This window comes from Eptatretus burgeri, chromosome 4, assembly GCF_056783735.1.
Source record: "Eptatretus burgeri isolate ZD-2024b chromosome 4, Ebu_testis_v1, whole genome shotgun sequence".
Taxonomy (NCBI): Eukaryota; Metazoa; Chordata; class Myxini; order Myxiniformes; family Myxinidae; genus Eptatretus; species Eptatretus burgeri.
The window spans coordinates 52,502,218-52,514,962 of NC_140964.1; the positions used below are offsets into that span (position 1 = coordinate 52,502,218).

Here is a 12,745-nt window from a genome sequence, read left to right on the forward strand (position 1 = left end):
CACTCATCTTTACCACCATCCAACGCCTGTCTCATCTCCTCCCTAAATTTCACGCAACAGTCTTCCTCCTTAAGCTTCCACCATCTGGTCCTTGGTTCAGCCCTCACTCTCTTCCTCAACCTCACCTCTAAAGTCATCCTTCAGAATACAACCTTTGTATTTAAATGGGAAACATAAAGAATGTGAGAAATATCAAATAAGTCTTATTGAAGAAATAACCGGGGTAAAAGTTGATAAAACAAATAAGCGGATAAATTTAATTACAAATAAGTTGTAGGATGTAAAGAAAAAAAAATATCCTTGAATGGACTGAAAATTTTGATGGTTATCAATTGAATAATGGAAAAACAATTTACTACAATCTCAAAATGATATCAGGAGGTGGTCAAATAAGAGCATTGAGAGAAGTTTATCATTTCATTTCTGCTCAACAAAGACATTTAAACCAAGAACTGAGTTCCAAAGTAATATTTGTGAATATACTCGATGGTGATGAATGCAAAAGGAAAATTAAGTTATTCCCTAAAGTAGAACATGGACAAATATTCATTGGTTCGCTCTTTGAGTGGAATGAAAATATGAAAGGAAAGAAGTGCTTTAATCAGTAAGTCTCAATTTTACATTTGCTTGTATGGGAGGGGGAGGAAATCAGTCTCCTATTTTGGGCTTTTGGGGCTTAAGTCAGAAAGTTTTTCCCTTTCCCCCCATTCATTTGAATGGCTGCCTGAGAAACCCCATTTATCCTCTACTTATGTTCAGTATCCTTTAACATCCAAACCCAAAGGGTCTCTCTGGCTGATAGTATAGCATCATATTCATCATATTTCTATGGTAAAAAACAAATGTGATGGTTTTGCAGCTTTGAATCAAGATATGAACTGCTTATTACATATTGGATTTCCTCTGGTAGTCAAGGTAATACGTTCACTGCTTCTTAATTTGAAAATATGATGACACTTTGTTCATGTCGCTCTGTGTAGAGTAGACGTGCAGCATATACAGGTGACTCGCTTGTACTTAACCCAATTTACTACCAGGCAACAAGTTTCTTTCTCACATTCTCCTCTGATTATTGGATCTGGATATTCAATCACATCGGTTGTGATTTGCAGACGTGGCTGTGGGGATGCCGTTTGGAGGTCAAAATCATGAGGGAGTCGTACTCGTGTACAATGGGCAGTCCGATGGCTTGAAGCCCAAGCCTTCACAAACCCTGAATGCTCATCCATCCTTAGCTGCGACCTCAGGGTTTGGTTTTTCTTTGAGGGGTTCTACAGATATCGATGCAAATGGCTATCCAGGTACACAAACACGGGAAAGGCCAGACATCTCATGCATGTTTACACACCTGCAATGTTTTAAATGTTACATCGATTCTTCATTATAAAGCAATGCAAGTGCAAAGATCTTACTTTTCTCTCACCAGACATCATTGTTGGGGCATTTGGAGCAGACAAGGCTTTTATTTACATGTAAGTCTGCCGAATGGTTTTGTTTGTGCAGCCGATGCAAGTGCATTACTGTTCTGGAGATTCAACATGAAAGCGCAGATTCAGAGCACACAGGCTGCATCCGTTTAAATTTGTAAACGATTTTGGTTCCTTTTCTTTTATGGAGATCAGGGGTAATCGAAGAACTGAGACGTGATACTGAGAGACTATGTTTTGGATATTTCAGTAAGATTCTACAATAGATTGTAAATCTTTGTACTTTTTGGCCATCTCTCTGGTATTGCTATATTTATGCCTGTGGTTTTTATATTCCAGTCTTTAGGAAAGTTCCACAAGACAAGGTTAGCACCCATGGGCCTTTAGGACTTGACAAGGTGACTGCGACTTGATTTTGATATTTTAGTGACATGACTGAAGAACCATCCGCTCAAGAGTTCAACACAACTTAATTCAGAATAAACTAGGATTCCAGTCAATTACTTCCTAGCCACTGTAATTATATTTATGTTTGTTTTTTATAACTATTCTGCAGTATAAAATGTGTTTTATACAATGCATTCAAGTTCATAGTTTAGATGCCATGGACAAAACAGATGTGAATGACTCGAGGCCTGACTGAAATGACTCGAGACTTACTCAACTGCAGCTTTGGGGCTGGTTGTGTATTGAAGGGAAGGCTTATCACAGCCCTGAAATCTGAAATGTTGTGCAGGGCTTGTCCGGTGCTTTCCATCGGTGCTCAGCTCCGTATATCTCCCACCATGATCAACCCGGAGAACAGGACCTGCTCCCTGCCTGGCTCCTCCACGCTGCTCTCCTGGTGCGCTTGCTCACAGCATGCTTATGTTCTCAGCAATAAGCACACACAGGAGAAAAAGGAAAGCATTCCTAGAGCTTACTGTCGGTTCACAGTATGAATGACAATTAACATGGCAACCAATCACCTCAAAGCAACAGCAAACTGTCAAATGTGGCCACTTATGCTTTGCACCCTGCTTTATATGGCCAAGCAGATATAGCACATTGGATAGCTTTTATCATAATCAAGATGCAAAATAACTACTATATTTATTAAATTAGTGAACACATTTGAATGTATGTATGTGTGTATATATATGTGTATGTATATATATATGTGTATGTGTATGTATATATATATATATATATATATATATATATATATATATATATATATATATATATATATATATATAATATCAGTGGAGAAATGAGATTCATGATACATTCATGAAGTATTTGTTATGGTACTTATGATATTAGCATTTGCTGATTTGATTCCAGTAGATTTTATGTTGAAACCTTTTACGTTCTTCCGTCAAGGGTGTTTTTCATTCCTGTGGGTTTTTTACTGTTTGAATGGGTCTGAATCAAATATTTTACAATCACTCACTTGTTTCATCCATGAGCCTTAAGTGTGGCAGACAAAAACATGTTACAATGATAATCTATGAAGAGAAATAAGGAGGGGGTAATAACGTGACTAAAGCATCTACAAAAGTTTTTGAGGCAGAAAGCTTGCTGGGGCATTCAGCCGTTTAACAGCTTCAGGAAAAATCCGGTCTCCATTACACAGGGTGATAGAAATGTGAACATGCAGAAAAAATGTGAATTACTTGAGGCTGAAAAATAAAATCAAAACACACACACACACACACACACACACACACACACACACACACACACACACACACACACACACACACACACACACACACACACACACACACACACACACACACACACACACACACACACACACACCGATTACCTTTATACAAGATCTATACATGGGTGTTTGATTGTGTAGCACTTCATCAAATAATATGGTGATAATATCATAAGATTTTAAAAAATTCTTCTGTTATAATTATGATTATTACAAAAACAGTGATATGTGCTTGGCCATTCTGAAAAGTGAATGTTGCAAGTCAGAGTGGTTTATTGTTTTTTGTTTTTTTCACGATAGATATCGATGTTCATGGCGGAGCAAAATGACAGGGAGGGATGTAAGATAGACGTATTTACAGCAGAGTGTTGAAGGACAGGTGCCTATGAAATGGGAAAATACGCAAGGTGAGTGGCAATGGAAAAGCTTGGATTAGTACAGGGCAGCGTGTGAGATGGCAGTGGGACACCACTTTGAACGACTGTGGGAGAGAACAGGATTGGATAGACACAAGGAGGTAATTCCACAGGCAGGTGAAAAGTGGAGTTTATCAGGAAAGCTTGGACTTTGTTAGCTGTGTAAGAGGTGAGATAGTATATGAATGCTTGTATGGTTGAACTGAAACATGATAAAGAGGATAGGTGTGCAACAACAGGAGAGCGGCAGCAAAGACCAAGAAAAAGCTGACTTACATGCAGTGAAAAATGAGCATGCCTTCCTCAACCTGAGGCCTCTCGATGCATCATTTGATGATACCCCAATTTCACCTCTACAGCACCCATGTATGTTTGTAAGATGAAATGCAGGAATCTCAACTGACAGAAGAGAGTCAAACTCCATTGTAGAGTTTAAGTATCCTGTTGGTCACATCTCCTGTCACACAGTTTAAGTATCCTGTTGGTCACATCTCATAGTGAGGCCAAGGAGTGTAGTTTTTCTTGAGTTTAACAGTGAAAAAGACAAGAGAATTAGGAAGGCAATATTTACAGAATGTTAAAGTAACGTTGTAAGAATTACCATGCAGACTCGGTGGTATGGTTCGAGTGTCCACTCTGATCTGGGAGGTCGGTGGTTTGAACCCAGGCAGTCATATCAAAGGCCTTCAAAATGGTACATGCTGCTTCTTTGCCTGTTGCTCAGCATTTAAAAAGAATAGTGCATGGCCAAACAGTCATATGTTGGCAATTGTAGCGTAGGCTTTGATTAAGCTCATGGAGTTCTCCTGCATTGAAGTTCCTTGTTAGAGAGCTCATAGTATGTGGACTATTATTTACCTTTCAGGATGAGGGACTGTACCAGTGAGTGATGCCAGGGCATTTTCAAAAATAACAAGTGACCACATGATTCAATGACACATTTTGCACAAGTGACTTGGTTGCATCAGGCAGGAATATATATATATATATATATATATATATATATATATATATATATATATATATATATATATATATATATATATATATATATATATATATATATATATATATACACACATACCAGTGACAACACTGAGGGTCAGTATCTATGAATCTTTTTTTTAAAAAGCATTCTTATTCAACTTACTCAACAACAAAAAAAGCAGAGAAATGGATGCTTGAGATTGGAGGAGCATATCAGGGTGAAGAGGAAGAGTAGAGGAAGAACCCCCTGAAGGAGGAAGAACAAACTGTTGGTGAGCCACTACTGCCATTGTGTAGAACAATGAGGAATTTGAATTTCCTGTGCACTGGTGAATGAAACTGATCTCTTATTTTACGAAACCTTTTCCATAATAACTCCCTTAAACCTCCTGCCAGATGTACTTTGGCTGTTTCCATAACCAAGAGTCTCTGATTTCCCAGAGGTATTCCCTGCTGAACAGGCTTTTAGAAACTGTTAATATGCGCTCCTCAAACATGTTTCAAACTTCATCAATGCTTTATTGGTACTTTAAAATTACGAATGTTTTCACTTTTTGTGGTATATTTGACAGGAACGTCGAACAAATAATGTACTCATTTAATCTACAAAGTGAGATTCTCATTAAATTTCCACCATATCTCATGGGAAATCGTTTAGACAATGCGATTTTTCTTTAAGGGATATTAGACTGTTCTTATCAAACCTATGGGAAAAACAACACAAAAGGATTATGATTATTGTTAAACACACACACACACACACAGACACACACACACACACACACACACACACACACACACACACACACACACACACACACACACACACACACACACACACACACACACACACACCACCCTATATGTGCTACACATGCAGCATCACGTCATTCCCTTTATCAGTTTTCTCCATTAATAATGTCCAGACATGTCATTTCCATCTCCGTGTGTGTGTGCGTAAGCAGCTTCACGGTGGAATACTGTTTGGTCCTCAAGGGAAAGAATCTTCCAGAAACAGTGGGTGAGACCACATTGACATCATCCCATATGTGCGTGATTTCATGACTAGTTTTAAATTTGTTCAGGTTTTCTTACAAGGAACGATTTTGGGAGTTGGAAATGGGACATTTCGTTCATAACTACCTTGTCCCCCCACACAGCGGAAGACAGGGTTTTGCAATCACTTCTGTCTGTCTGTGTGTCTGGGCCATAAACTTTTTGCCATCTGAGCTTTTGTCATCAAATTTCAACAAAGCTTTATTTTGAAAATGTGGAGAAGACAAATTAATAATGTTGTTAAAATATTTTTCATTATTATTATTAGTATTATGATCATTATTATTCGACCCTTTTTTGCTCTATTATTTTTTTAACATGAATTTTTTTCTCAGCAACCACTTGTCATTTTCAGGGTAGGAGCGATTCCCCCCCTCCCCCCGTGGAGAATATTTTCATTACAATTGTAACATCATAGGTCGTGTAGTATGGCAGCCATCCTGGATTAAATGCAAAAAAGAAAGCATTAAGTGGTAGACCAGCCATAAATGGTTTATTCAAAATCCTTGTTTACCATTGTGATTCATTGTGTATGTCTAGGCCGTGACATTTTTACCATTTGAGTTTTTGTAATCAAATCTTCAACAAACCTTTATTATGAGATTGCAGAGAGCACGATTAATAAAATATACAATTTTTTTAAACTGTCGTTTTCGTCAAGTTTGGTTCGAGTACAAAGTGGATGCCAGCAGACAGGACATGCTTTCTAGTTACCCTCACCAGAGGAGAGGTTATTGCATTTTCTCTTTGTTTGTTTGTCTGTTTGTTTGTCCAAAATCAAAGATTCGCAAGTATGTATATTGGTTGGTCTGGTCTGTGAGTCTGTCTGTTTGTTTGTTTGACTGTATGTCAATCGCCTACAGGTCAAAATTTTAAACAGATTTTCATGAAACTTCACCGAATGATAGAGTTGGTCATATGCAAGAAGCATATATTGATTTGAGGTTAAAAGGTCAAAATAGGCCAAAAATCAACAACTTTGTCAAATTTTAAAATTGATCATTTTCATCCGATTGACTTGAAATTTGAAGAGGAGTTGCATATTTGTTCTTTAAATTCAACCACCAATTGAGGTCAACAACTTTGGTGAGGTTTCTAAAATCCTCAATTTTCATCCGATTGACTTTAAGTTCGAAGAGGATTTATATTTCATGTCAATTAATTCAATCACCAACTATTTTTGAGATCAACATTAGCCAAAAGGTCAAAATAGACCGAATTTCTAAAATTGTCAATTTTCATCCAATTGACTTGAATTTTGAAGAGGATTTGCACATTTGGTCATTGAATTCAACTACTAATTATTTAGAGGTCAACATTGGCCAAAAGGTGGTCAAATCTTCCTTTCATATCTTTCTCAGTATCTATCTAAGTTCAGTATCTATCTAAGTTCAGTATCTATCTAAGTTCATAACATCCATCAATAGGCCGAATTTCTAAAATTGTCAATTTTCATCCAATTGTCTTCCGTTTTGAAGAGGATTTGCACATTTGGTCATTGGATTCAACCACCAATGATTTTTGAGGTCAGCATTGGCCAAAAGGTAAACATCGGCCAAATATCTGAAATCCTCAATTTTCATCCGATTGACTTGAAATTTGAGCAGGATTTTCATAAAAATGACCATCATGTGTCATGTGGTCTGGCAGCCATATTGGATCTCAGGGGAAATATTTGAAAATCTTCGTTGGAGAAACCACTTCACCGATCATTGCAAAATTTAACTAATTTATCAACTACCCATGGGAAATATGGTTTGCTAAAGATTATGTCATTCGTCACGTGGTCTGGTAGCCATATTGGATAAAATAAAATAAAAAAGAACTTCAAAAAACAAAAGAGTTGGCTTGCACCAAGTCCTTCTGAAGACTGTGCACGGTGTGTATTCTATGAATACCATCTCATCGTTTTTTATGATTGTGCAAAATTGTTTTATGATGGTACCATCATTGTTTTTATGGTGGTACCTTCATTGCTTGATGATAGTACCATCATTGTTTTTATGATAGTACTGTAATTGTTCTTATGCTTGCACCATAATTGTTTTTATGGTGGTCCTGTAATTGTTTTATGATTGTACCATAATTGTTTTATTATTGTTCTACAATTGTTAATTTAATTGGCCCACAACTGTGCTTTTATTGTTACTTTTATAACAATGCAAGCAACGAGACACCCGGTCTGGCACAGAACACGACTGATTGTATGAGAATTAAAAAAAAATTAAAAAAATGATTGTACTGCGCTTGAGTTTTGATGGCATCACAATTGACTTTCTTTAATTAGCTGTTAAACTAACACAGAACAATCGTGGTTATTGTTTAAATGGCCCACAGTTTTGTTTTGTTTTTGGACAGCCCCATTCTTATTTTTATGATATTGCCCCAATTGCCTTATATGAAAGCACCATAATTGTTTTTTTGATAGTGCTCTAATTGTATATCTACTATGACTACGACAACTTCTTTAATTATCATAATTTTGCACACTTTATTGTGGGGTTGACCAGGGAACGTTTTTGGGCCAAATCTTTCACAAATTAAGCTTGTGAGGCTGACCGACGTTCCACTAAAAGTGACAGGAATTCGTAATTGCTTCAGAGTGTAAGCAATAACTAGCATACTGCTCGTGAAGGAAACTGTTGGATGTTTAAGGTCCATCAACTAATGCTTGCATATGAGACACCCAGTTTAACATCCATCTGATGGATGGTGCACGTACACTTTGATGTACCACTCAGCTTGTGAAACAGCAGGGTTTCAATTCAAACCCAGGCTGGACAGCTCAGTGGGGAGATGATGATGCCATTATTGTTGGTAGTTTTTATGGCGACACCATTTTTGTTGGGAATTTTTATAATGATGCGATTATTGTTGGTAGTTTTTATGATGAAGCTGTTATTGTTGGTAGTTTTTATAAATATGCTATTATTGTTGGTCATTTTTATAATAACGCTATTATTGTTGGTCATTTTTATCATGATGTGATGATTGTTGGTAGTTTTTATAATGATGCTATTATTGTTGGTAGTTTTTAATAAAGATGCCAATATTGTTGGTCGTTTTTATAATAACGCTATTATTGTTGGTAGTTTTTATCATCATGCTATAATTGTTGGTAGTTTTTGTCATCATGCTATTATTGTTGGTAGTTTTTATCATGATGCTATTATTGTTGGTAGTTCTTTTCATGATGCGATTATTGTGGGTAGTTTTTATATTGATGCTATTATTGTTGGTAGTCTTTATCATGATGCTATTATTGTTGGTAGTTTTTATCATGATGCTATTATTGTTGGTGGTTCTTATCATGATGCTATTATTGTTGGTAGTTTTTTTTATGATTGTGGTGTCATAATTGTGAGGAGGTTTTCTGATGGCATTATGATTATTGGTAGTTTTTCAGGTTGGTGCTGTCATTGTTGCTTGTTCATGGGGATATAATTAACTGGTGTTATAATTGTTTTGGCTCATTTCTGGCATGGAATGCCCACAATGGGAATTGATAAAATATGTGATTTTCCCTTTGGTGAAAACAAATATGTTTGACGTGGCCATGCACACCTCCCAGTCTGTGGGAAAGCCAGACAGGATGGCTGCTTTCAGGGCTGAGGTGGCACTATTACCATTTTTGGCTCGCTTTCCTGATGAGATGTAGGGGCAATGTGTGGGTCAGAATGCCCCACACATTTCCTGCACTTGAGCTTGTTTCAAACATGGTGCACAAGGCATGGGGGATGAGGAGGGGGGCAGGAAGGGGGTGGGCAATGGTTGGACCTTATTACATCATTATAGATCAATCCTTTTTTAACCTTACATGGTGTTGGCTTGAGAACCTTTTGATGCTTTAATGCAACATGAATTGAATACAACACCCACTTTTTGAAAGCTGTTCTTTCTGGAATGTATTGGTCTTTATTCAAAAATGAATGCACCACCAACTACTATATCTATAATTGCCCTGCAAGCATGGTTCAGGTCAAACGTTTTGACTGCCATGTGGTCTTCATCTGGGCTGTTATTATGGAGATCACTTTGTGGTCGATACATTGATTACTAGTTGGTGGTACCTTTACTTTTGCATGTGGATTTCCAAATTACAAGCGTATTTTGATAATATTTTTATTTTCATTATTGTCTTAGTTTGGTGTTCAATAAAAGTTTATAATTTATCAGCAGTTGAAAGAACTTGCGAGAAACCAAAAGAAGGCAAGCCTGATAAAGAAAGCGACACAAAAGATTGATACCTGTATCCATCGTATTGATTAGATAAAGGATGGCATGAAAAGATCTCGAAGAAAATATTGACCCTAAGATTTCCTGTAAAGGTCTTCATCTGTTTTTATCGTATCTGGTCAAAATATCGGCACAATTAAACTTTTTGGTTTTCTTTTTGTCAAAATGTATACCTGAGTGATTACACTTTTTAAATGTTCTGCAAGTCAGTAGGCTTAGATAAGTAATTTTTAAAGTTCGTACATAATGAGTAAATAATCCACAAAGTGTTTTGCAGTGGATTATCTGTCAGAGTTAAAATGTTACTTTTTGCTTTATTTCCATCCCAAGTGTCTGACATAATGCATTTTACATGATCAGGCCTGCAAGTTGAAATCAATCTGGACCACCTAAGAGACCGCAAAAGCATCCGTCGGGCCATATTCAAAGCTGACAGGTCCTCACGGCTCTTGATGAATCTGACTTTAGCCCCAGGGCAGCTGATGCACTGTAGATCACTCGATGCTGTTTTAAAGGTGAGGCTTTCAGATGGGTTTTTAAAATATTTTTTTATACTCGACACCTTTGTTAGTCATCACTAGTTTCTCGTATCATCTTATTCTTTGTCTTTCTGATGAGCAGAACTTTTATTTCAACTCATTGCTCTTTTCACTGTCACTTGCATCATGCCCACAGTGTTGTCCATTAATTATACATCAAATGTTCTCTGAAAATATTTATTTTCAAAATATTAGGAAACAAAAGCTTCTGAACATAACCAATAGGGTTGAGAATGTGAAAGGGTTTTAAGGATAATTTTGTTTTGTGTACAAAGACGAGCTGTGCGATCCCGTTGTTCTCCCAAGGGCTGAAAGTAGGTGGTGCTCCACCATCTTATGCCATCCTCATCCTGACTCATGACCTTTATTACCCCCATTAACCCTTCCTAACATAACCCTCTTACTGTAGGTTGGAGTGTTTCCTTCCCTAATCTCTCTCTCTCTCTCTCTCTCTCTCTCTCTCTCTCTCTCTCTCTCTCTCTCTCTCTCTCTCTCTCTCTCTCTCTCTCTCTCTCCCCTCTTCATTCATTTCCTTGCTTATCATGTCCAAGAGATGTCCCACTGTCAGTTCATACCTCCATCACTTAGCTCTTCCAGGAGTATCTTGTGGAGGAAAAAAAGAAGTGTTATTTTGACTTTGAAGAGGAAAATGTGGCTCTTGAAGTTTGAGAATAAAAATTGAATGATAATAATTGCCTTCACACTCTTTCCTTTAAAGTTACATACATACAAGACATACAGACTGTGTCAGATGTCCTGCGATGTGATAAACACAGGCATTTTTTTCCCCCTTCGGTGAGCCTGAGTCACCTCTGCACCACCTCTCGATGCTTGTACTCCAGTCAATCTTTTGACAATAAAATAGATGTCAGCTTGACCTATGCTTCTAAGCTATTATTAAATTTGTGGTCTTGAGGTGGGCCTGTCCTTTGATTTTTTTTATTTCTTTGTGATATCAGGAAGAGGGTGAGTTTCGAGACAAGCTTTCACCAATTCTGATTCATTTGAACTTCAGCCTGGGTGACTCTGTGCCAAGTAATGTTTCCAAAATGGTGTTACAGCCTGTCCTCAACCATTCAGTCCCTCGCACCTTGGACACACAGGTCAGCTCGTGGTCTTCCGTGTACCATTTTTTGGTATTATGCTAAAGCAGGAAATAAATGCTGCTTTGACCTGAGCATGGAGCTTATTATGCATGAGGATTATATCCCAACTTCACTTAATCACTTTATATATTGAAGATCAATCAATCAATTAATCAATCAATTCCCTCTAACATTTTTCATTCAGAAGCAAAATCTCAAAGCAGTTAATCCCCAGGGCGTCATTCCACTTGACAGTCATATTTTAAATGCACTTCCTATTCTCTTATGCATTTTATGCATGTCTGACATGAAACAAAGATGTGTATTATCTGCTTGAATGGACTTCATTTAGTCACATCTCACGAGCTAAGCAAAGCCGAGTCCAGTTCATACTCAGATGGGGCACATCCATGGAAGGTTGGGTGTTGTAAGCTGATAAATGTCAGGATAACTCATTTGATAGCATGCTTGCAGCCTATGAGCTGTCTGGTCCTGAATTTGTTCTCCTTTTGATTTGACACAAAAGACATCAGTGTACCTTTACCGAGCGTCGGCCAAAATCTGCCATCATGTAGTAGCAGCAGGGGTTGCTGCATCTCGGAACATTGTAAATGTGAAAAAAGATCCTAAGATTTATTTTGAAAATGATAGGCCATTGTGTGCCAGTACCCTCACAAAATGATCTTCCTGAATATTAAATGGTATGTATGTTAAGTTTCTATAATTCATACCCAGAAGGTGAATCAAATGATGGATTAAGTAATGGGATGTGGATGTGGCACTTTCAAGATGGGTTGAATGGCCTGCATCTAAGTTTATTTTCTTGAACACCATCAATATAAAAATGTTTCACCACAACTCAACATCATGTTTTCCATCAAAGCAGTCTTTTAAAGGGACTGAAAAAGAAAATGGACATCAGATGGTGAGATATATATGGTGTGGGAACATGATATGTCACTCAGTGGATGTAATTTGGGTGTTTTGAGGTTTGCTGTTCCATCATATTGCTGTTAAGATGGATTTCCTTGATGCGTTTCTTCATTTTCTTTGGTGTCGTCTCATAAACGATGAGGTTATGGTGGTATCCATTGACTTTAAAGCTGTGAGGTATGCTTTCTTAAAGGTTTGAAGGTCCGACATAAAACGGTCATCATGATTATCCCGGCTGAACATTACATCCTGAGACTATTATTGATGATGTCACGTCATTGCTGGACACTTTGTTTCGGGCTTGAAGTGATGAGCACCTGATGCTTCACCTGTGATAAAATTCAATATTAGCTTT

The 12,745-nt window shown here is 37.4% G+C and overlaps 1 protein-coding gene across 4 annotated transcripts in view; it reads left to right on the forward strand.

Moving 5' to 3' along the window:
* LOC147028067 (integrin alpha-8-like) overlaps positions 1-12,745 on the forward strand; it is a 225,910-nt gene that overhangs the window by 160,261 nt on the left and 52,904 nt on the right. For all 4 annotated transcript variants that reach the window (XM_085878073.1, XM_085878074.1, XM_085878072.1 and 1 more), the window contains 6 exons: positions 1,113-1,301; positions 1,427-1,472; positions 2,164-2,271; positions 5,507-5,562; positions 10,194-10,348; positions 11,332-11,475. In XM_085878073.1, the coding sequence (XP_085734199.1) occupies positions 1,113-1,301; positions 1,427-1,472; positions 2,164-2,271; positions 5,507-5,562; positions 10,194-10,348; positions 11,332-11,475 (698 nt within the window). The remainder of the gene's footprint in view (positions 1-1,112; positions 1,302-1,426; positions 1,473-2,163; positions 2,272-5,506; positions 5,563-10,193; positions 10,349-11,331; positions 11,476-12,745) is intronic.